The 23,550-nt window shown below is 51.0% G+C and overlaps 1 protein-coding gene across 12 annotated transcripts in view; it reads right to left on the bottom strand.

Annotated features, from left to right (window-relative positions):
- Window positions 1–23,550, bottom strand: part of EHMT1 (euchromatic histone lysine methyltransferase 1) — a 179,104-nt gene that overhangs the window by 9,216 nt on the left and 146,338 nt on the right. For all 12 annotated transcript variants that reach the window (XM_075905437.1, XM_075905436.1, XM_075905438.1 and 9 more), the window contains 9 exons: window positions 22,807–22,911; window positions 20,597–20,751; window positions 19,423–19,590; window positions 18,919–19,063; window positions 17,380–17,457; window positions 16,240–16,355; window positions 13,580–13,666; window positions 8,813–8,891; window positions 1,538–1,713 (listed from right to left, as the gene is read on the bottom strand). In XM_075905437.1, the coding sequence (XP_075761552.1) occupies window positions 1,538–1,713; window positions 8,813–8,891; window positions 13,580–13,666; window positions 16,240–16,355; window positions 17,380–17,457; window positions 18,919–19,063; window positions 19,423–19,590; window positions 20,597–20,751; window positions 22,807–22,911 (1,109 nt within the window). The remainder of the gene's footprint in view (window positions 1–1,537; window positions 1,714–8,812; window positions 8,892–13,579; window positions 13,667–16,239; window positions 16,356–17,379; window positions 17,458–18,918; window positions 19,064–19,422; window positions 19,591–20,596; window positions 20,752–22,806; window positions 22,912–23,550) is intronic.

The following is a 23,550-nucleotide window of genomic DNA, read 5'->3' as shown; positions in this document are numbered from 1 at the left end:
TGCAGTACTCCTGTGTAGGCAGATATTTCCCATGTTGTGTGCGCAACAGACTGTTCCTTCGTAAATGGAGCACTTGGCATTTGACCCGACTGCATTTCATCCTGTTCTCCTCAGACCATTTCTCTCATTTGTCCAGCTCATTTTGAATTCTAACCCTACCCTCCAGCGCGCTTGCAACCCCTCCCAGCTTGGTATTGTTTGCAAACTTCAGAAGCACCTGATGAAGATATTGAACAGAACTGGGTCCAGATCTGATCCTGCAGAACCCCTGCGTTATGCCCTTCCCGCTCGACTGTGAAACCCCCCTCTAGGGTCGGTTTTCCAGCCAGTTACGCACCCATTATATAGCAGCTCCATCTAGGCTGCCCTGCTCGCGTTTGTTTATGAGAGGGCTATGCGAGTCAGTATCCAAACCAAGCGTGAGGCTCCGGGTTTCCGGTCTAGTGGAGTGGCACCCCCTCTCTGCACTCTACCAGGCAGCGGAAGCCCCCACACTCCTGCATTTCCATCTGCCCAGTGGTAAGTACAGACACTTCCTCACTTCGACAGGAGACGACATTTATTTACAAAGCGCTTTGAGATCCCTGGAAGGATTAAAGGAAAGACAAGCCCAGAAAGCACCTTTCCAACTCCTGCACGGATTCCTTTACCTGTAAGACACCAGGCTTACTTATCTTTGCCTGAGCATGCAACTGACTGGCAATAAGAAGGCAGTGCTCTCACGGCCTTCTACACAGGAGATGAGCATCGTTTCTGTCCTATTTAACGATGGAGAATAGGTCACCCAGCGACTTGCCCAAGGTCACCCAGCAGGCCTCTGGCAGAACTAGGAAACAGGACCCAGGTCTCCCACATGCTAGACAACTGTGCTAACCAGTAGGCCACTCTCCCTTCCCCAGTCACGGAATTTCTTACTCTCTTAGGGTATGTCTACACTACAGCGTTATTTCAAAATATCTTGGAAGATATTTCGAAATAACACGTCTACACACAAAATGCATTTCAAAATAGCTTTCTGCTATTTCGAAATAACGCGTCCACACTGATTGGATGCTGAATCGCATTTAAGGCCAGCCGGAACTGGTTCCAGCAGGGCATCAGGTCAGACGTTACCTTGTGGCCAGGGTGGCCTGCAGGGCATCCTGGGCAGGGCTGGAGGCCCCCTATTTTGAAATAAGCATCTACATAGCACTTTGAAACAGCAATTTCAAAACTGGCGCTATTCCTCGTGGAATGCGGTTTACCAATTTCGAAATAAGCCCTCCGCTATTTCGAATTAATTTTGAAATCGCGGTTGGCTTGTGTAGACGTTAGGAAAGTTATTTCGCAATAACGTTGCTGTGTAGACAGACCTTTAGACCCAAGCAGCTCTCCAAGCGTTAGTCTACACAGTGGCAGGGTGGGCAGCCGGGTTGCTCTGGAAAAGTCGTGTAGCCTAGCTCCTAGATTCAGAACGACCCAGAAACCCCATGGAATTTGCAATGTGCAGACAAGGCCAATTCCTCGGGGAAATGCAGACTCTGTGGGCAACACATACCCGATTTCTTCACCAGCTTCGATCTGCCTGGTGCTGAAGAAGGCAATCCTGGGAAAGCGCAGGTCCTGGTGCGACATGAATACTCGCACAGGGATGAGGTTTGGCTCACAGAGATGGTTGATGAAGCGGCTGATGTTGCCATAGAAACGAGCGTCTATGCAGTACACCTCTCCATCCTAGAGGGAGGAACAGGGAACGGTGCATTAGGTGGAGCTGTTTTAATATGAGCATCATTATTTAAAAGCAACTGAGATACAGGTCACTTCACAGTTAACACACAAGGGAATTTCGAGAGCTTTCAAAAGCTTGGAGCCTCCAACTTGAAGGCTTCACAGGCCAACCCATTATGCGGAGCATGACAAAATACACATCTCTTCCCACAGCGCTTGGCGTGCGTGCTCGGAGGCTGTTCCAAACACTCCTGACCTGAGGAGCATTGTGCAAAGCTGAGCTAGCAGATCTGCTCTCCACAGACCTGCTGTGCTACAGCACCGACCTGCTCCCGTGGTACTTCTGTTCCATGCAAAACACACACCTGGTGGGTAAAAGGCCACTGGATTCAGGAACCAGAATCTCTCCTGTCCTGCTAATTGAACATGAGAGCTGAGAAGCACCAAGCCAGAGCTTACAGCCAACATGCTGCTTCCCTAGATGCCCGTGAAAGAGAGAACACCGACTGTCTCTCTTTCCAGAAGGCCCTCACCGTCACAATAGTAATATTTCGTTTTCCTCGGGGTTTTTTATTCCAACGGAGAATGACTGTGCAAGCTGCAGGCTTTAATTACAGACGCTAATTTCAGTCACGCGGAAGCCAAACGCAAAAGGATCCATTAGTGGTGCTGACATTCCCTTCTGGGCAAGCACCTCACAATCTTTCATGGATCAGCTGGGCCAGAATTCTGGCAGCCAACCGATACAGCCGCCCTAAGAGAGGATCTGAAAAAGTTACACACTCGGTCTGTACTGAGCAGCCTGCTACAGTTTTTAAAAGGTAGCAGGCGTTGCAATTGTTACACTAATGGCCATCCAAAAAAACCAGGCGTCTCCACTCGTGTTCTGTGAGTTGCTGTGAATCGCTCACTGACTGTACATTTGCTCCCTCCTCGATCAACTGCTAAAAAATGGACCCGGAAGAGTTTTCCATAATGGGAATTTCGAAGGAGGGTAAACTCCGTGCGGCTGAGGTTCCCAGCCTCTGAAGTGGAGAATGAAATACTTCCAGGGCCAAGGACTGGAGGAGGAAGGCGTGGGGGTGCTAAAAGCCCGGCCACAAGAGGACTCAGCTGGATCTGAAGGTTGCAGAGTATGTGAGGAACATATCGCTCATTCCACCGTGAGCCGAGTATTGGACCAGAGAAGGTGCCTGAGCTGTTTACTGCAGAGGGACGATAACACCCACCACGCTGGGATTTCAGAGGGGTTAACCCTGGCGGCCGGGCACTGGGGAGGAAAGGTTCAGCTTCTTCAGCTGTGATCAGCAGGAGCAAGGTATGCGCCTGGCGCGCCACAAGCGCATTGAGCCGGCCACCATCCCTGTGCGTTGTGCAAATGAGGTTCTGCTTACGGATTTGTGTCAGGAGCCGGGGGGACCAATGGCCGGGAGCTACAAGGGCCCTAATACTGAAACGGAAAATGTCACAGATGTCTCTGTAAGGCATGCAATCAACCACTTCTGTGACATAAATTTAGTCCTACTTATAATCATGGGGCCACCCCGTTTACCCGCTTTAAATACTGTCACAATATGAGCTTTCTTCCACTTGTCCCGACCTCCCCAGCACTCAAGACTTCCACAGACCCAAGACTAATAGTGCCAGTGAGCACCTCCTCCACATCTTTTACAACTCATGGGTGTGCATGTTCTGGACTGGCCGATATAAGTGTCTCACTTCAGGGGTTGCTGTTTAAGATCCTCCTGAGATCCCAGTGGCGTGAAAAACGTGTTACCGTATCACAGCCTTTGGGTTTTCCTAGACTGCAAAACAGAGCTATGTACTGGGCTCTTCTGCCTTTCCTGCGTTTTGCTGTTAGTTCTACGATTTCCATCTAGTAATGGGCCAACACTTTGTCGGGATTCTTTTTGTTCCTAACATTATGAAAAACTCCTCCTTATTGGCCTTAATTTGCTAGTCACACATTTCCCCTTTTGCCCCTTGGCTTCCTTTACTGATTTTCTACAATTCCTACTTCTGATTTATATTCATCACTATCAACTTCCCTTTTCTTCCATTTGTTCTTTTTTTTTTTATGGCTGCCTTCACTTTCCTTCAAAGCCTTTTCCTTAACCAATATAGCCGCCTTCCTCATTTGTGGCTTTTTGGACATACAGCGACGTCGTCTTAAGCAATTCCCAATGAGCATTCACATTTTGCTCATTAAATTCTTCCTCATAGCTCATCTGGCTGATACCCTGTTTTCAGTTTCGTGGAACTGCCCTTTTAAAGCACCCAAGTATAAATATATATTCCTGGCCTGGATTTTATTCTGTTTGCACATTAAAAATGTGATCAAGTCATGATCACTTGTATCTAAGCTACCATTAATTTTTAGTTCAGTGTTCAGTTCCTCTCCATCTGTCAAGACAAGGTCTAATATAGAATTCCCTTGCAGTGGTTTCAACAATTTCTTGAGTTAGGAAATTGTCACCTTCAATACTTAGAAATCCCAGGGCTGTTTTAGAACTGGCAGCATAGCCCCTCCAGCATCTGTCACTCAAACTGACGGTCCCTGTGGTCAAACAGCTCTTCTTTTGCTGCACCTTGGGGGCCGGTGCCCAAGAAGCCCATCATGCTGTTCCCTAGTGTGATTTGGTCTCAGGCAGACACCAATAATACCCCTTTTGTGTTTGATCTATTAGGACACTGATCCACAGGCCTTCCAGATCATTTTTTTCCATTTGGACATATTTTCCAATCACTCAGCAGCAATCTAGCAGGACCTGCCTTCTGTTTCCTGCCTTCACCTGATTGCTTCCCGCCCTCCTCAGTCTGGTTTGGCTGGCAGGTTTCTTTCTTTGATTGAGTGCTCCCATTTGGGGGGCTGTTTTTCCACAGACGATGAGGTGAAATCCCATACAGTTCCACTCCACAGACACTCCTGAAGAGACAGCTCTGCCCCGCTCCTCCTGGGAACTCAACACTCGCTTTCTCAAAACAGGACAGATTCTCACAATGGTTACCTAAACTGAGAGGCAGGATGGTCTGGTGGTTAGAGCTCTAGCCTACACATTGGTTTGGTTCAAATCCCAGAACTGTCACAGACTTCCTGGGTGACTTTGGGCACATCACCTGACCCCATTTTACAGCTGGGAAACTAAGGCATGGAGAGGAGAACAGCACTTCCCCACAGGTTGCTGTGAAGATAAAGATGTTAAGGACTACGAAGTACTGTGGGAATAAGAACCTGTCTGCATCTTTGATACTGCTGCAGCTGGTGAAGATACACAAGATGCATTGTTTCACTGCATATCCTGATGCCTCTTCATTGACCAAATCCCAGAAGCTAGGAGATGAAACACACCGACAGCACTAGGTTCTAATCTACTCTCTCCTGCCCCCTGCTTAAGACAGAAAATATTCCATAGGGATGAGTCCTGCACTTATACTGTCTCTGGTTTAGCAGCCTTTGATGGAATTGTCCTATAATTTATTCCACAGGCCCCTTTCCAACGTAACTTCTTTTAACGAATGTTCCCAACTCAACTCCAGTCATTACCGATTCCTTGATCTCCAGGAAGAGTTCCAGCCTGATAGGTAGAGGCATGTTCTCCCTCCACTTGAGGTGGGAGAGATTGAGGCTTGTTTTCAGAATGCCCAAACTGGCCTCTTGGATAAACATGTTCCTTGCTCCATGAGATGTTTCAACGAGGGGAGGGATAACTCAGTGGTTTAAGCTTTGGCCTGCTGAACCCAGGGTTGTGCGCTCAATCCTTGAAGGATCCATTTAGGGATCGGGGGCAAATCTGTCAGGGATGGTACTTGGTCCTGCTGTGAGGGCAGGGGACTGGAGTTGGTGACCTTTCAAGGTCCCTTCCAGCTCTGTGAGATAGGGATCGCTCCATATTTTAAAAAAGAGAGAGAGTGTAGCAGATCTCTTACTCCATTAGGCCTGGTCTGCTTTACATGGGATGGCGGAAGTAAGACATGCAACTCCAGCTACGTAGATTACGACATAACTTACATCGTGTTTCTGTGCTGCCCATATGATGGGAGGCTGACAGAAGCACACGCTCCGGTTGGCTTTCCTTTACTCCTCGTGAGGAGCAGGAGTAAAGGTGCCGGCAGGGCGCCCTTTGAGTTTGATCCTAGGGAGTTTATACTACACTCACTAAATCGAAACCCGGAAGATGGACTGCGGCAGCGTTGATCTTCTGTGTGGCGTCGACGTGCCCTTAGAGAGATGTTTCTGCAGCACTCCGAGTACTCTCAGTGGGGTCTGTCATGCTCTTGCACATACACTCCCTCTGGTGCTCAGAGCTCCTGGCGATAAAACCGGAAATGACCATCCTGCTGCTATTCTGGCTTCACTTCTTCCAAGCATTTTCCCTCTGGATTCTCTCCAGTGGAGTGTTCTTTGCACAGCTGTCATCTTCACCAGGATCCTAGTGGTTATGATGACCCCATTATAATTTATTTGTCTAATGCTGATGATTTACAGAGGATCCGCTGTCTCGTATCTCTGCCCAGTGACTGTTCAGCTCCTCCAACGTAGCCAGAGCAAGGAGGAAATGCTGTTCCATGACCCAACAGGTCAGCTTGGCTTCTTTTCTCCAGCTGGACATTTCTTCTGATAGAATCCTGTTTTCCCTGGATCAGCACCGTACAACCAGGCAGCTTCTCCATGCCCTCGCAAGAAGCCTCTGACGGCCCTGGTGGTTAGCTGCATGGGGTGTTATGCAACCGCACAAGGGAGCTGAATCCACTCTTGCTCTCCAGCTGCAAGCAGGCCACACAGCTGTGCGGCCAGCACGCTGCATGTCTCCCAAGAGCACCAGATGTGAGCGCTGCACATGAGCTCTCACTCCAGGGGCTGGCAAAGGCAAGAATTCCTGCAGAGGGAGCCCGCTTAGCCAGTCTCCAGTGCTACCGAGTGCCAGGCATTGCTCTACTAGCACGGCACCCCTCTGCACGACACAGGAGGCATTCTAGATGAACTCCTGAGCAGCTTTCCTCTGCCAAAGGCTGGTCCCTGGGAAGCAACCAGGGGGCGGCACAAGAAGCATCCCCTACTGCAGGGATTCATACGCCCCCGTCTGAGGCAGAGCCAGGAATGCTCAGCAGCACTTTCACTCTCCCACATTGGCTGGTCAGCCCTAGGAAGCTGTGCCCAGGCAGGACAGGACATACCAGAGCCAGGTCCTCATGGGAAGGGAAAAACAGGCACAAGCTACATCACTGCAATCACTCTGGAACCTCCATCCCTGCAGGTTTTTAAGTCCCGGCTTGTCACAGCCCTGGCTGGGTTGATCGAGTTGGGGTCGGTCCTGCTTTGGGCAGGGGGCTGGACTCGATGCCTCCAGAGGTCTCTGCCTGCCCTGGGATTCTAGGATTCTATCAACCAAAATCTTCTGCTAGAAGCTGTTCCGTGGGCTTGGCAGGCTGGATGCAGTGGCCTTCTTCAGAGCTCTGCCAAGGCAAGTGTCTGGGATGCTCCCAAGGCCTTGTGTAGCTGAGGGGATGAAATTGGGCAGCACTGGTGCACAGCTGTGTCTGCGCGAGGAGGGCTGTGGCAGTACAGGGATAGCGGTATGCGGTACCAGCAAAGTACAGCCCAGTTTATGGAGCTATACTGGCAACGCTGGGCTTTGTCCCACACCAAACAAGCTGTGTGGCAAGACAGTCCTGCCAGGATAACGACATCTGCACCGTGGTCGGTCAGGACTCTCACGTCCTCACCCCCGGGCCTGGCACAGCTGTGGTGGCCGAAGCCTATAGCACAGACCCGGCGGACGTGCCAATGGCCCACACCAGCTACGCTGTGTCACACGCATCTCTGCACCGTGCTGTGTGGTTGCACTGGCCGCTGAGCACCCATCCTGCAGCGTTTCCAGCACAGCTTCCTGATGCAATGGCTTCTGGGAGATTCTGAAAGGCCAGGAGCCCAGGAGGACTATGGGAGAAGAGGCCAAACGCTCAGAATAGCGAGAGAAATTGGCGTCCTGGCCCCTTACGGAACTCCCGGCAATCCCCTGGTGCCAGCATCATTCTTATTTAGCCAGAAGCGAAGGCAGGAGGACCGAAGGGGGTTTCTGTGCTATTGCCTCCCAATCTGCCTGTTCCCTACAGGATACTTTCAATCCTCGGCCCAGCCGGCCTCACTAACAGAGCCAGCTGACGAAACGCAGGACAGATGTGCGCTGGCAGCCACGCTGAAATGTCTCAAGGCAGCTGCTCTCTATCGATGCGGAGATGAGGGCTTGGTTAGTCATCGATGCTGCCTGCTAGCCAATCCATGGCTGAGCAGACTGAGCAGTTAGTGACATTTACAAGAGGCTGGTCCTTCTACTTTCTGACTCCTCACTGGATCCTTCCGTAGTGGCTGGGAAAGCCCCTCCCTTTCTTAAAGGCAACGCCTCTTTTTACATCTCTAATCACCAAACCCTATGTTTGCACCCCCACCCCAATTGTCCTGCAATCACCACGTACCTCTCTGCAGGTTTGCGCTTGCTGAGCACAGAGCCGCATTAGGCTTTCGCTCAGACTTTCTGGAGTGAGCATAAAGCCCTGAGAAAGGATTGAGCTCACAGCTCGAGGGACAGCCGTCCTTCTCCAGGCAGATTCAGCTGTCCCAGCAGCAGCGTGAGCTCCCCCGCACTGCCCTGCCCGGGTACCGGAGGAACCATCCTTTGCCGGTGAGCTGGTATTTCAGTCTATCAGCTCACTAATCAGAGAGCTCTTCGTTTAGGCTGCCAACATGGGTGCTGGCTAGTGCCAGCGGGGTGGTGGGCTTTGCTACAGAGGCACGTGGCCATTAGAAACCAGACTGAGACAACTAATTTATTTCACACGGGCCAAACAGCCATCAGCGGGGGATAACGTGCTGTGACCATCGATCTGAGCTGCATTCAAACGCAGCCAGGTTTCGTACCCATTACCAATTCCCTACACCACGCAGTCCACGCTTTACTTAGCGGTGAATCAACTGCGGTGACCGGCAGGTGAGAAGTGCTTCTCAGCTCCTGCCCTGCCCATCCAGCTGGGAACAAATGTTCTTTTAGCTCTCCAGAGCAGCCAGAGCTGGCTTTTGTTTTGCCAGGGCGTCCCTTCAACACACTACCTTGTTGTCAAGGTCAAAGAGGTAGGAGTCTTCTTCACGTACATCTGCCTCTGAATCAGAAATCAGCTCTCCAACGTACCTGTCGGACGAATGGGAAATGCAGCAGTGAGCTTATGCAAATGCGCGCTTGGATTTTAATGTCTTGACTATTGTGTGCAAAGAACGAAAGTGACATAGTCAGTTAAAAGTCAGGGGCCAACTCCTCAGCAGGTGTAAACCAGCAGATGCTCATCAAAGCCCGCGGAGTGTTGCTGATTGACACTCACTGAGAATTGGGCCCCATGCATTTGAAATAAAATCAAAATTCCTTTACTCAGGCTACTGCTAATACTTTTGAACGTTCCAAGTCCATTTTAAAACGGGGGACACCTTTTCCCTCCAAGCAGTGTCCTTTTGCGGTTCTCCCGGCTGCCCAATAACGGCAGACAAGTTAGTTTGGCTTTTGGCTACTGTCTGCTGACTTTCTGGTTCTCATGGGCAATGTTGCAACACATGGGCAGCACGCGCTGGAAGAGGACAGTCACATACCAGCACAGAACTGTGTGCTCTGCAATGGGCAAACATGGAAATACTGTGACTGGTCATAGAAGCTACTCATTGGAAGCCTACGACCAGCCCCCCTTTCCGGGCCTCGCCCTCCCAAATACGGCTTGGAGGCTCTGTCGAGTGCAACACCTGGGTTCTTTGTTCTTTTGCAGGTTCCCCACCACCAGTGTCCAGCCAGATACCAACTTTACAGGGTTTTTCTCCACTCCCAGGTAGAGTCTGGCACCAGCTAGGATGCTTCCAACTCCCTCCCTCCCTGCCTTCTCCCGGCCTTCTGGCCCTTCCCAGCCGTTGTAGCCTCTCGCTGCCAGTCCACAGGCCAGCATCAGCCTTTTCCACCAGTCCCAATCAGCTCCTCTTTATTGGAGCTGATGGGGCAGGAGCTAGTTAAGTGCTCTCCCACCAGCGCTCTGCCACACTGTGTCCTCCTCCCCCCGAAGGTCAGCGCTATGTTAACCGGACGGGACGGGGCTGCACTGGGGGAAAGGCCAATCTCAGCTGTGCACTTTGAAAAACGTTAGTAGTGTAACTCAAGCCAACGTAGCTTAGGTCTATTTACAGCTGGCTCCTCCCTGCGCGGGGTCGACGGGAGCACCTCTCCCATGGACTCCCTTACTCGTCTCGTTCCGGTGGCATGCTGGAGTCCGAGGGAGAGTGATCAGTGGTCGGTTTAGCGGGTCTTCGCTAGACCCACTGAATCGACCCCCCGTGGATCCATCAAAGGAACCTGAGCCTCCTACCACTTGCAAATCAGGAGTATGACTATCAGAGTCCATACGGTGACAATGGTGTCAAACCAGTGTTCCTGAAATCACCATTAGGCCCAGCAAGCCGAGAGGTTAGTCTTCTTCTCTCCATCTGAAATGGCTTCCTTTCAAGCAGAGAATTAAATATTTGTAGCTTCCTCCAGGCTTGTGGCATGGCCAGGCCAGCTACCACTATTATTCTTGTTTTTTTGTGTTGCCTTCTGCCGAGGAACCCCAGTCAGGAACCAGGAACTCACTCAGCTACTGTCTCACTTCCCTTCTGCTTCTCAGTCTCTTTTATATTTGGTTCGCGACAACTTTGGGGGTATGTCTAGACTGCATCTCTCTGTCGGCAGAGGGATGCAGATTAGGCAGGTCGACATTGCAAATGAGGCAGGGATTTAAATATCCCGTGCCTTATTTGCATAAATATGGCCGCTGCGTTTTGCCGATTCCGCACTTTGTCAGCAAAAAGTGGCAGGAGGCATAAGGGAGCTGTGGAAAAAGGCTTTCTTTCTTGACAGATCCCTCTCTAGACTGCCGCTTTTTGCTGACAAAGTGCTGAATTGGCAAAACGTGGCGGCCATTTTTATGCAAATTAGGCGTGGGATATTTAAATCCCTGCCTCATTTGCAATGTCGACCTGCCTAATCTACATCCCTCTGCCGACACAGGGATGCAGTCTAGACATACCCTGGAACAGGAGCTGTTCTGTGTGCACACAGTACCTCGCACGAGGGGTAGAACTCCTCGGTGCTATAGTAAAACAAATTGGTAAGCAGTGAAGGGTTAAAAATATGAGCAACTGTCCCTTGAAGAGCACACGGAGATTTCCACACTACAGTATTTGTTCCTTACCCTCTGAACAGCATTTTTTCCAGCTTCCAAGCACTTTCCCAACATTAACTGTGCGCATTTACCCTCGTGCTGCCAGCATTTGATCCTAGGGCTCTGGAGATGAAAGCCTGAAGCACTAACGCAGAGAACCACCATGCCTTCCGTAACAGAGGGGGAGTTCAGATGCAGTTCCTGACCTCGGGCAGCCCAGCACAAATCTGTGCTGCCAGACTAGGACACGAAGCAGCCTATCATTTTGCCTTCAGTGCATCTTGGTATTTATTAACCACTCCCGGAAGGCTGCAGCATTACGGGAAATCACAAAATCGTTAGTAACCCAGCGCAACAGGGGATTAGGATGGAGCAAAATTGCTTTAGTGTCGCACCGCAGCCAGCACTGACGGCGGTTAAAAAGCAGCTGAATAATGGCACAGGGAAAGTGTTCTATTTCAAGCCAATCCTTTTGATAAGCAATTGTGAGCCAAAAAAAAAAAAAAAAAGAGAGGAGTTAAAATGGATCTTGAGACGTAGCTCAGATGTTCCTTTACGGCCCAATTCTGCAACTCCTCTTCGCTTTCAGCAGGACTAACTCCGAGAGGCTGGAGTCACAGACCACCAGTGTGCACCCCAACCACGAACTGGGGACTCCGGCCAACGGCCATGTATGGCCTAGGACAGGCCACTCCAACCTCGGTGACTCTGGAAGGGGGTGCCTGGCCTTTGCAGGCAGGAAGCCTACATCTTACTTAACCTCTTTCAACTGGGAGCTTCCTTTTTTTCGCCCCGTTTCCAGGCAGGATTTGAGTTGATTTTTCCCTCCATTCGTGCTGGACCCAGTTGGTCTCTGGGCCTAGGGTTTGTTCTGAGGGATAGCTCAGTGGTTTGAGCATTAGCCTGCTAAACCCGGAGTTGTGAGTTCAATCCTTGCAGAGGCCATTTGGGGCAAAAATTTGCCAGGGATAGTACTTGGCCCTGCTGTGAAGGCAGGGGACTGGACTCGATGACCTTTCAAGTTCTAGGAGACAGGCAATCTCCATTCATTTATACATTTTTTAAATTTAATTTGAACTTTGAATGCTCCTTGTGAGCAGACAGCCCTGTTTGATGTCTACCACCATCGCTCTAGAGCCCAGCTGCAGTATGGATCACCGGGCAAGGCTTGGCTTTGGGCCCGAACCATGAAAACACCACCAAGGGGGTTATAGCTTCTAATGAGGTTTTGCAGGTGCAGGAAAACTTCTACCATGTTCTAGCTGAATGTATTTATTTAAATTCCTGCCACTGTTCAGAATTCGCGTCGGCTCAAGTGTCTCAAGAGGCGACGCCCTGAGAATTAATTTCCTGACCCAGTCCAAAATACTATGGGGCATCGGTGACATACTGCTAAGACACAGAGAGCCTGCTTTCATGGGCAGCACAAGAGCCTGGCCTCACTGAGAACATGGCTGAATGGGACATTTTCCAAAGATCATTATGAATTATCTGCATCACGCTGAAGCCTAAGGAACCGTGTTGAGGTTTAAACCCAGTTGCAAGTGAATTGCTGAGTCAGGGTCCAAACCAGTGCTTTGGTCCAGGACAGAACTCTGACTTGTCTCACACTGACCAGGAACCAGCCCAACCCAAAACGTAGGCTCCAGAGATACTCAGGCACCCCCAACACCTAGACTTTGGGATGTTCCAGATGCGATTTTTATAGTTTGAGCCCATCTCCAATAGAAAATGGATTATTTCTACCCCCGCCCTGCGTTTCCAGTATCTCTGCTCATTTCTGCAACACAATCAAAGCCTTCAGAGCATAAACCAATGCGTCTCTTAGGCATCTCTCTCAATACAGCAGTTGCTGCAGCAAAGTCATAAGCCTGGAGTCAGGAAAGCATTCCAATTCTGCACAGCACTTAAGCACATGTTTAAATCTCACGCGTGTCAAATGGATTTTAGCACATCCTTGTGTGCTTTGCTGAATGGGAATTTGTGTGACCACTCTTGTTCCAGGTGAGCTTATGAGATGATGGTAGACTCCAGCAGGACGGGGAAAACGTGAAGATATGCTCATACTACTTAGGGAATGTTCACTGAGGGTATGTCTGGACTACATGCCTCTGCCGACAGAGGCATGTAAAATAAGGCTACCCGACGTAGTCAATGAAGTGAGGATTTAAATATCCCCGGCTTCATTAAAATGAAAATGGCCACCGCGCTGTGCCGACAATCAGCTGAGCCAGCACAGCGTGGTGGCCATTTTTATTTTAATGAAGCCGGAGAGATTTAAATCCCCGCTTCATTGACAATGTCAGGTAGCCTATTTTACATGCCTTTGTCGGCAGAGGCATATAGTCTAGACATACCCTCTGTGGATGGATCACTTCACAACTCCTTGGTCTGTTCATTCTCTCTGAAGCACCTGGCATGGGCCACGGTCAGCAGACAGGGTTCTGGGCTACACGGCTCTTTGGTCTGACCCACTGTGGCCGTTTTTATACACTTAATGTTCTATACAAAGCCATTTCTTTTTGCCCCCATCTCTCCCTTTAGGAAGGAGCACTCTAATTTTGGTGCACGACACCAACTGTCCAACACATCATCAGAGTCATGGGCTGATGCTTTCTTTCGAGCTACTCTAAGCCGATCAACTTACTCGCACACGAACGTCCCCAAGGGAATGTCCTGCATCGACCGCACACCCCAGCCCATCTTCTGAGTCCGATAAAGCTGCAATCGAACCCTGAAAGACAAGAAAAGGGGTCCCATTAATGGCAGCAGAGGGCATCCGCTCTCGGAGGAGGGGAGGGCTACGCAGAAACCACAAATTGAATCAGAACACGTGAATTTCAAGAGACAGTTTCTCGCTTTGTTACAATGCGACCCCAGTTCCTTGCATTCCAGGAGCTGATCCCCCTGCTACTGCGAGTGGAAGGAAAACCAGGTGCAAACTGGCTGGCGGCCCAGCAAGATGGGGAAGCAACTACCCCCATCCTGCAGAACCTTCTTCACAACACTCCACGGGGACTGGGCTTAATGCTTGGGGAGGGGGAGGTCACTATGGGCCTGGGTGCTCTCCATGGTACCTCCCACCCCCTAAAACCACTGGGGATTTACACATGGAATTCAAATGTCAGCTACCAGCTTCTCTTCCCTTCCCATGGTCCCCATCCGCCCAATGGAAGGGGGAGAATTCAGCAGGACAGCATGGGTGTGAAGGGGGGGCAGGGAACCAGGGCATGGGATCGCTATACAGCTACACTTTCCCTCTGCAGAGCGGTGGAAAGGTGGTGGGTCCCAACTGTTCCTAGACAAGCCGCTAGCTGAGAGGCCGGAAGGGAAGTCCGTAACTTGAAACATGCTGGGTTTCCTGGCCCCTTTATAGCACCCATAAAACCAGACCCCTGTGTGGTCAGCTAGTGCACTGCCTCAGCCACTGCTGGCGTATTCCACCTTGCAGTGGGCATGCCCCAGGAATGCTGATCTCCTGCAGCCCCACTGGTGCCTAATTCCACCAGCACAGACTCCACTATCAGAGGGGAAATCCTGCTGAGCCCTCTTTTTCCCTTTCTTTCATTTCACCCTGTTACGTCCTGCACAGTCAACCTGTGGAACTCCTTGCCTGAGGAGGCTGTGAAGGCTGGGACTATAACAGGGTTTAAAAAAAGAGCTAGATAAATTCATGGAGGTTGAATCCATAAATGGCTATTAGCCAGGATGGGTAGGAACGGTGTCCCTAGCCTCTGTTTGTCGGAGGGTGGAGATGGCTGGCAGGAGAGAGATCGCTTGATCGTTACCTGTTCGGTTCACTCCTTCTGGGAGAACTGGCATTGGCCACTGTGGTCATTCTTATGTCCTTGGCTATGTCCTTTATATTGCCTACATTAAATCAGGCCTCTCCTCCTGGGCACGTCACACCCTTGGCAGACGGTGCCAGAAGCATGGCCCGACGTTGATGCACTCTCCTTAGCGCTAACAGCTGCAGAAAAGGCGGCTGCCCTGCACTGGGGGCCGGAGGAAGCATGGGCCACCTCGCTTGCTTTTCCGACACCAGGTAGGCTTGGAAACGTGTCACTGATGAAGAACATTAATTGGGAGCCAATTTGAGAAGGGAAACATGGAGAATGAAGGGGGAGCACCCAGGCTTCACTACTGGGCAGCCACTTGGCAGATCAAGAGTTTTCCCTGATTCCTCAAAGGATGCTGCCCCCAGAGCTCTGGGAAATATCTGACCTCCCCGTGGGTGCCTCAGGGCCTCCCCACTCAACCCCAGCATCAAGGTTCAGAGCTGCTCTGCTTCCCTCAGCAAGACTTTAACAAACGGCACAACAGCGACAACCCTACGTGTGCAGTGCTCCACATGAACACACAGGCTGAACTGGCCGGTGGGGGTTTTAAAATACATTTCAAATATTCAAAGTTAAAAACCCCGCAATCAGCTCTTTACAAACCAAAACCAGCCCGAAGCACAGACATCGGTGTAACCGGGGTCAGTTCTCCACACCATCCTTCCCTCCGTTTTATAGGAGACAGACCATGTTTCCAAATGGAGTCCCTGAAGTTAAGGCCTTACATCCATTCTCAGGCAATACAGGGAGTCCCTGCTATACGTCACCCCGGTATACGCCGATTAACGTTGTTGGCGCTGGTGGGAACTGCTGCGTTATGAGTCTTCCCATTCCCTGCACTTGTGTCGCACAAAAAAAGAGCCAATTTGCACAAACGGAAGTCAGCTGAGGAGAAAAAATTCCCTGCTTTGCCTCGTTTCACTATACATCCATGTTCTTTTGGAACGTATCTTGGGCGTATAGTGGGGACGTGATTGATGGCACTGAAGTCAATGTGTGCTGAGCGTCTCTGGAAAAAAATCAACCAGACCTGTGACATAGGAACTTTAGGAACCCAGATCTGCAAGCTTTGGCCTCTGCTTCTGATTACGAACAGCTAGCCAATAATTCTGATCTAAATGGCTTTGCTGTTTACCGTATTATTAGTCTATTTTCCCGAAGACCATATCCTGAAAGTAACATCTAAACTGCCACTGAAGCAACTAATAAACTGTATGGTTAATCTCACTAAAGAACACAAGAGGGACCATGTGCCTAAGAGGAAGCCTAACCGATCCCACGGCCCTGCTCTGGATTGGTGCTTCCTGGCAGGATCCTGGGGCATGGCTCCGATTTACATCTTTCAATCACAATATAAGCATGCCCTCCTCTTTGGGAATCTTTGCCTTTAGGGACAAACGAGAGCAGATGAGCAGGGAACTTTATTCCTTTTTTTAAAATGACCCAAACCAGGAGCCTTCTCTCTCACCTGAGCCCATTCTGCACGACCCGATTCCGGCAGTTTCGCCAACAGGAGCAAGCGTGGTTACACTCGAAGATCAGCGGTGGCTCAGACATGTTGAATTCAGGCAGGAGTCGGCCATCCTGGAGACATGAGATCAGGACGGGATTAACTCTGTATTCCTACGTTTTTCGGGAACTGGAGTGAAAGCTAGAAAAGCTCCAATCCAGAGCTGAATTTGCCCAAAGTGTAAAGCTGATAAGCCAATTCCCATCCCTCTTCTAGTGTTGACTCAGATGATAACATGGATCCAAACTCAAACTTCCCCACAGTTTGAGGAAGTTCTGCAGCATTAGCGGAAACAGGAGACAGGCAATACACAAAAGCAGGACCTTGCATGCATGCACTGCTATTCGCCTGCAGATCTCAAAGTGCTTTACAGCAGTGTGCCTGCATCTTTTGTCACAATTTGCAACTGGAGAAAGAGACACTCTGTGGTACAGCCTGGTGTAGAAACCAGGTCTCCAGATTCTGAACCCAGGGCTCATGCAGCTGAACCATACTGGTCAAATTATACAAGCAATGACGTTACTTTAGATTGTGAAGCCTGTCAAAGGACAATTATAACAGATTCCTGGCAAAAGCCAAGAGATACCAAAATCGCCAAGGGAGAAGCCTGCAGGGGACGTGTGATCTTAGTGGAACCTATGTAAGAATTAACCTGAAATCTCCCTGGTGACTTAAGCATATACACACAAAACACTAGAGCAGCCACCTAGCAACCCTGTAATTAAAATGCACCCATTCAGCCTCCCCAGGAGGTAGATCACAGTAAATAAAGGAAAAATAAAATACCACTAGTCACGTCCCCTCTTTTATAAATTACACTTAATGACTAAACAACTCACCCTGCTCTTCAATGGAGCTTGCATGGATTGTTAAACCCTGCGTATCATGTGGGTATAATTAATGGCTCCGTTGGTACAGAAGTAACACTGGTTTTAGATTTATTGCGTCTCTTGCCACGTACACACGGAAGCCAAGGTTGTTTGAGACGCTGGACTTAAGAAAATCTTCAAGACATTTGTTAAAATTATCTGTTATAAATATTTTGCAGCACTCACGTGCTTATCAGCCCAACCCAACGTGAAGTTCAAAAGTTCTCACCTTGTCATACCAGCAGCGCATACTGAGTTGGCCACACATGCAGTTACTGGAGGAGCAGTCATCTATGCACACACAGTACTGGAAAGGAGAAACAAGCAGAGCCAGTTCTCACACAAGTGCAACACAAAGACCAACAGGAAACAGCTATCAACTTAGCTGCCTCATCCTCTCCCCAACACCAAGCCTATGGGAGTCTCCCAAGTATTTCACCAGGCATAATTCTCTCCCTCGCTCTCATCAGACAATTGCAGTTTTGCTGGTTTCACGGGGCTTTTTTGGGCGAGTGGCATCACCGAGGGCAAGCGAGGTCCCAGAACCGAAGTGTGCAGTTAGCTCTGACGGGGGTGGGGCCGTGTGCATTTTTCTCTCACGCAGGAGTGAATTCCAGCACAGCTCCTGCTCTTGTGAAAGTTCTCTCCTGCGCTCAAGACCCAACCCACCGGTTGGCAGAGTCCCTGCTCCTGTGGAAAGCCGCTGTCCTGAGCTGCCGGGGCCACAGAAGGCGGGGTAACTTCTCAGATATGAAGGGCCAGTTGATCGGAGTGCTCCGAATATTAAGACACAAGCCTGGATGCTGAGTTCGGTGTAGGAGGGAAACACTGGAGTGACGTGTCCCTGGAGGCCTGTGTTGCTAAGTAGATGGGCTGCTGAATTCTGTACCAATTGATAGTATTTCAGGGCAGGTGGTTTCATCCCTAAATATGATGAGATGTAAGTCAAGCCAGGGAACCCAGGAAGGCCTGATCGTGACTCTATGGGATTTATACAGGACTCATAAGAGCACACAGCCTCCATGCACACCACATAACAACACCATCAATAGCATGGGTTATTCCTACTGCCAAATATTCCTTTGCTCTTTCACAGATTCTGTCATCTGAGGATCTACACCTGTGGACTAGTTAAAGCCTCACTACCTCTGAACGGAGTGTAAGGGCTGCATCAGAAAAGCCACCAATCTCAAGGGTGGAACGGAACGTGCTGCTAGCAGCTGTTTAAGAGGAGAAGGGATGAAGAATCCCACATGCAAGAGAAAGAGCTGGGGAATTTAGGGAGGCAGAGTCCAAATGCCTAAGCTTGAATTTTGCCAGGACTAAAGGGTTAAACACCCCATCTCTGACTGGAAAAGGCCGTGGGGTGTTCAATTCAGACACAATGGGAAGGATTGTGGGTCTTCTCTCATCTTAAAACTCGCCCTTCCGGCATCCCAGTGCCTCTGAGCCTTGACTTTCAAACTTCCACGCAACGAAACGTTTTCTCCGTTCCAAGGAGCAGGGGGAGGAATTTCCATTGCTCTGTTGCAAAAAGACCCACACCAACCAGGTGGAGGAGGCAAGCATGTAACTGGTCAACCCTGACTGCTCAAAGCACTGCATCTCCTGAGAGAGACAGACACCCCCCTCCTTCCCATGGGAACAAAGCTCTGCCCAGCACACGCCCGCTGACTCTGATCTGCACCCGGCGACTTCTCTAACCACACTGCATGCCAAGATGGGAGAGAACAGCCAGCCACCCACGTGTGCGCCCGGCCCAACTAACCTGCAAATGAGTGATGTTTCTGTCGATGTTCATTGGGGAGGTCACGCAGTTCTGAGACACATATTTGTAGTTGCTGGGACAAGGCTCGCCATCCACGGCGTTGATACACGGAATGGGGATCCGCTCGTAGCCCCGGGCAATGTCTCTGTCACAGCAGGGGAAAAGGGAGGGGAGAGAATAATCCCTTTTGCAACCAAGATACAATCGTCTGGCGATTATGAAATCAACAAGCGCGGCTTGAGCGGCATCCCAAGTGCAGTTTGATCGCTCAATATTTAAGGGTGACCGGAACTCGGTTTCATTCGGAGTCCATTTTTCCAACTGGATTTATAAATGATTACTTTCTGTTGGATCGGTCAAGTCGTAAACGCAGCCCCGATTCAGCGCATGCTGCACTCATGCCAATTCAACAGGGCTTAAAAGACAATCGTGCCCTTCAGTGGCATCCCTCCGCTCAGAGAGCTCTCCCTTGGCATTCTCACGAGAAGCGAGCTAGACTCTCACCTGCTCACCGTCTTCTCTATCTGGGCAGGTTTGTCAGTAGAGGATTCCCGGAGCGTCTTGTTCATCTGCAGAGCCACCCAGACCTGAGAGTTGAGACTTGAGCACTGGAGGGGAGTCTCGCCTTCCTTGTTCTTCAAGCTGACATCCGAACCCCGGGAGAGAAAGAGGCTGCAAAACAGCAACCACAATAGATAACCCGCCCCGGAAGAACACCTCAGAGCAGGGAGAGTCAAAGGGCATTCGGCATCCGCTCCTGAGGGTCGCGCTAGCAGGGTCACTCAGAACAGGTTCCATCACTAGAGAAAGCAGCCATCTCCGTTCCCTTTTCAGGAAGCAAGTTCCCTGGCCAGCACCTTCTAAAGCTGGTGGTTATTTTGGAAGCCGGAGAGAGCGACAGATGGGCACATCAGCCCGTCAACTGTAGAAAGCTGGGTCCAAACCGCACCTGACACCAGGCGTGAAAGGGAGTTTGCTCATAACCAGCCTGGCTCCAAATGGACATGAAACTAAGCCGAGGCCCCAATGAAGTCCCACTGAACTTTCAAAAGGGGCATAGGCCCTGTGCTAGTTCTGTGCACGAGGGTGAATTTCACCCTCTAAACGGAGCTCTCGCTCAGCTAAGTGGGACCGCTGCGTGCCTTGTAAGACAGCAACCTCCACTCAACTGCTTTGCAAGGGGAGCGGCCCTGCACCCCACACCCCTAGGAAGCGGTTCTGCGGTTAGGCGCAGTCGCACGCTCCCCTGGCATGCTCACAACCACTCGGCCTGTTTCTGCACTGCCTTGTGCTTCGCCTAATCCTTCACAGCTGTGCATGTGCTCCTGGACCAGGCTGCGACGGCCTGGCTCTCACTTACTCCCAGGCCCCTTTTACACCACGCAGGCAGTGGAAAGCTGCCTTACAAAGGAGGCAATTTTAGCTGGCATCAATTGAAGGCCCCTTCCCCCTGCCAGAGGAGTGCAAAGGGGGTTGTGGTCTTAATGAGAATCAGCCCCATGTGTTTCACACCCTCTTTGCCTGGGTGCAAAGCAAGGTCCAATCAGGCTCTTCCTACTATTCTGTTTCTTGTTCCAAGGGAAAGGCATTTCCTAGCCCGTCCGTCACTTGCCAACCGGTGGCCCAACAAGTGAACAAAGTAACCAAGAAAAGCAGAGGTGGCAGGAGCCGTACTTACACAACACACTCATAGCGGTTCTCTCTGGCTGCGATGTGCAGTGGCGAGTCTCCATGAATATTTACTGCATGTAAATCGCACTTAGCAGCCAGCAATATCTCCGCTATGTCAACACAGCCAGAAAAAGCTGCCCAGTGCAAACAAATATTCTCCTCCTGGAGGGGAAAACACAGGAGAGGCTGTTTAGTGCACTAAGATCGCCGCACTTTGGGACCCCACCGTTAACCAGATGGCCGGCCTTCTCCTTCCATGTATTTCTCTTGCTCAGACAGCACAACCCTGCAACAGGCAGGCAGGGAGTTCTCAGCACAGCCGCCTCCGCGCTCCACAGAGGCTACACCGAGACTACAGCATTGCCTCTTTATCTGTACAGATGAGCCATTTCTCTCTAAGCTGCAAAAAACCGTGGGTCGATCCACAGGGAGACACGACTGACACAAACGAGCACCCGGGAAGAGCGTCGGAGCTGAACCAGCCAAAGCAGCCCGTCTCCGAACTCCACAGTATCAAAGAGGGAGAACCCGGGGGAGCAAGCAGAGGACAGGTTACAGTACAAAGGTCTGAGAAGCCAGATGCCAGATGCAGGGGAGCAACCTGATTTCAGGCCCCTCTTGAAAACTGTGTAGCCAGTCTCTCCCTGCACACTAATCTCGCTGACGGAGATGCTTTGAGTAATGATCCTATTTGGTTCTGTTACTGTGTAATTTGTAGTGCACCTTGGAGTCCTTCAGCATGACAGGCGCCAGAGAGGCTGACTGTGACACCCTAATGATGATGATTATTACAGGGGGTCCTTTCACAGCTGGCAAGAAAGCGTGTACTTAATTCTTTGCTACTTCATCTTGCCACAAAAGGGAAGACCTGAGTTACTAACAGATGCCTGGGAGCAGGGGGCACGTTTTCTACAGGGTGTCCACTCCCCAACAGGCCACCATCTAGAAATGGGCAGTCAATCCGAAATATAATTCTGACGATTAATTTAATCCAGCAAGGATACAGCTCCACAGCCGACCCATCGGGGACTGAGAGAACAGAGAGGCCCCTTTCCAGCTCCTGCCATGTTTATTCACACTTACTAAAATCAACGGGGTTGCCTGAGGAGTAAAGCACCACCCCGTGTGAGTAACGATAGCAGGAGCTGGCTCTTTACGGCGTACAACGAGTAGCTGCTGGACGTCGGCCCTGCTTCTTGGGGAACTCAGACACCTGCAGAGAGACTGCTGGACGGGAGGGTTTGATTGTCACTGTGAGATTGAGGTGTGATCCAAGCGTCTGGGAGCTGGAGACTCGTACGATGGATCAGATAGGATCCATCTCATTCACTGTGCTCAGAGCCAGTGTAACGGCTGTGAAGTCGATTGCTGCAATCTGGGAAGCCCCCTTCCACCTCTGATTCTTGCTCTTGTTCTTTGCCGGAGCTGGACCTGCCTGGAAAGTACTCGGCTGCCCAAGACACAGAGGCTCCTACAGAGGAGGGGCATTTAGGGGAGGAAAGGTGGCTACAAGTGAACAGTCTGGCGCACTCCGATTATGGTGAGACACATGTACCTCTATGTATCCCTGACAGCTTCTGGAAGGCAGGGAGAGGTACTGGGGGAACCAGCTTCTTACATCCTCTGGACTCACAAGAGTTTCGCAGAGGTCGAATGGGAAAATGGGAAACACTCTGCAATCAATGGAACCGAGGCGGGCCTGGCCCATCTCCTCCTCTCCAATCATCTTCCCTCCTGATTCCTAATTTCTGCCCCATGTTTTATCTTTCCAATCAGAGAATGGCATTTCAGGTGACCAATCCCGGCCGGGGAGGCAGTCCCATCCGTAACTCCGCCCGCGAGGGCAGGTTTGCGGAATCAGGCTCCAAAGGCCTGAACCTCAGAGGCGCTCAGCACCTGCAGCGCCCACGGACATCGTTCAGAGCGGGCAGGGCTTCTGCACGTCCAGTCCCCAACGCGCAAGCGGTCTGGGGCGCAGATGGTGGTGTGCTCTAGGTGGGCTCCACCCTGCAGGCACCACAGGGCACAGGCGTGACAGCTACGTGGAACGGGAGCGACGCTAGGGACGTGATTTTTAAATATGAGATCCTCCCACGCTGGGCTGGCTATCAAACCCACCGCTCCCCGCAATCCTTTCCGAGAGGGCTGCACCATCGGGGCTACTGGTGTGGGGAGCGTTTAAATAAAGCGTGTCATTCACTGCAGAAAGAGTCTTACGTTGTCTCGAATATTAATGTCCGACCCCTTGGACAGCAACAGCTTCACCAGCTCGACATGCTTGTATTCAGTGGCCCAGATCATAGGCGTCCAGCCTCCGTCGTCCTGGCCAGGGGAAAGGAGAGCATGACACACTCACAGCATGGACAAAGCAGCGCCTGCCTTGATTCCCCCTGGTCCCGCAGACTGCAGCCGTAACAGGCAGCACCTCACTACGCGCTCCGGGCCCCCTTTGCCTCACGCCGCCACGTGAGCTGCAACGGCCGTGGAGAAAGTCCAGCTGTCGTCCATGTGCAGTTCAATCCCATCCCCCCCGACGCCGGCATCCGGGTGCCGCACCACAGACTGCAAGGAGGGGGGTGGGGGAGAAAGGGCCTGTCTGTGCAGAGAAGATTGAAGCACTAGGGCTCAGACCTGTATGTGAATTGGGCTAAGTGTCAAAACAGCAAGACAGACACCAGGAAGGGGGAGTGGCCTGCCATCCATGTATGTACGGCGGGCTGAAGGGCGGAGACAGACAGACAGACCCACCCCGCCCCTAAGGGCAGCTCATATAGGCCCCCACTCAGCTTCCTCTCTGGTCCCACAGCGGGAAGGTGGGGCTGAGAGACAGGCCTGCAGGGGCAGATTAAGACTCTATTCACGGATCCTTGAGCCAAAGGCCCCAGGACCAGCGGAGGCCTGGAGGAAGCAGCAGGTGGCAGAGAGCACAGCGAGCTCGGCTGCCCCAGGCATGTGGAAGGG

The sequence above is a fragment of the Pelodiscus sinensis genome, chromosome 22, assembly GCF_049634645.1.
Source record: "Pelodiscus sinensis isolate JC-2024 chromosome 22, ASM4963464v1, whole genome shotgun sequence".
Taxonomy (NCBI): Eukaryota; Metazoa; Chordata; order Testudines; family Trionychidae; genus Pelodiscus; species Pelodiscus sinensis.
Note: the sequence above shows the minus strand (reverse complement) of the source record. Positions and strands in the feature narration are given on the sequence as shown.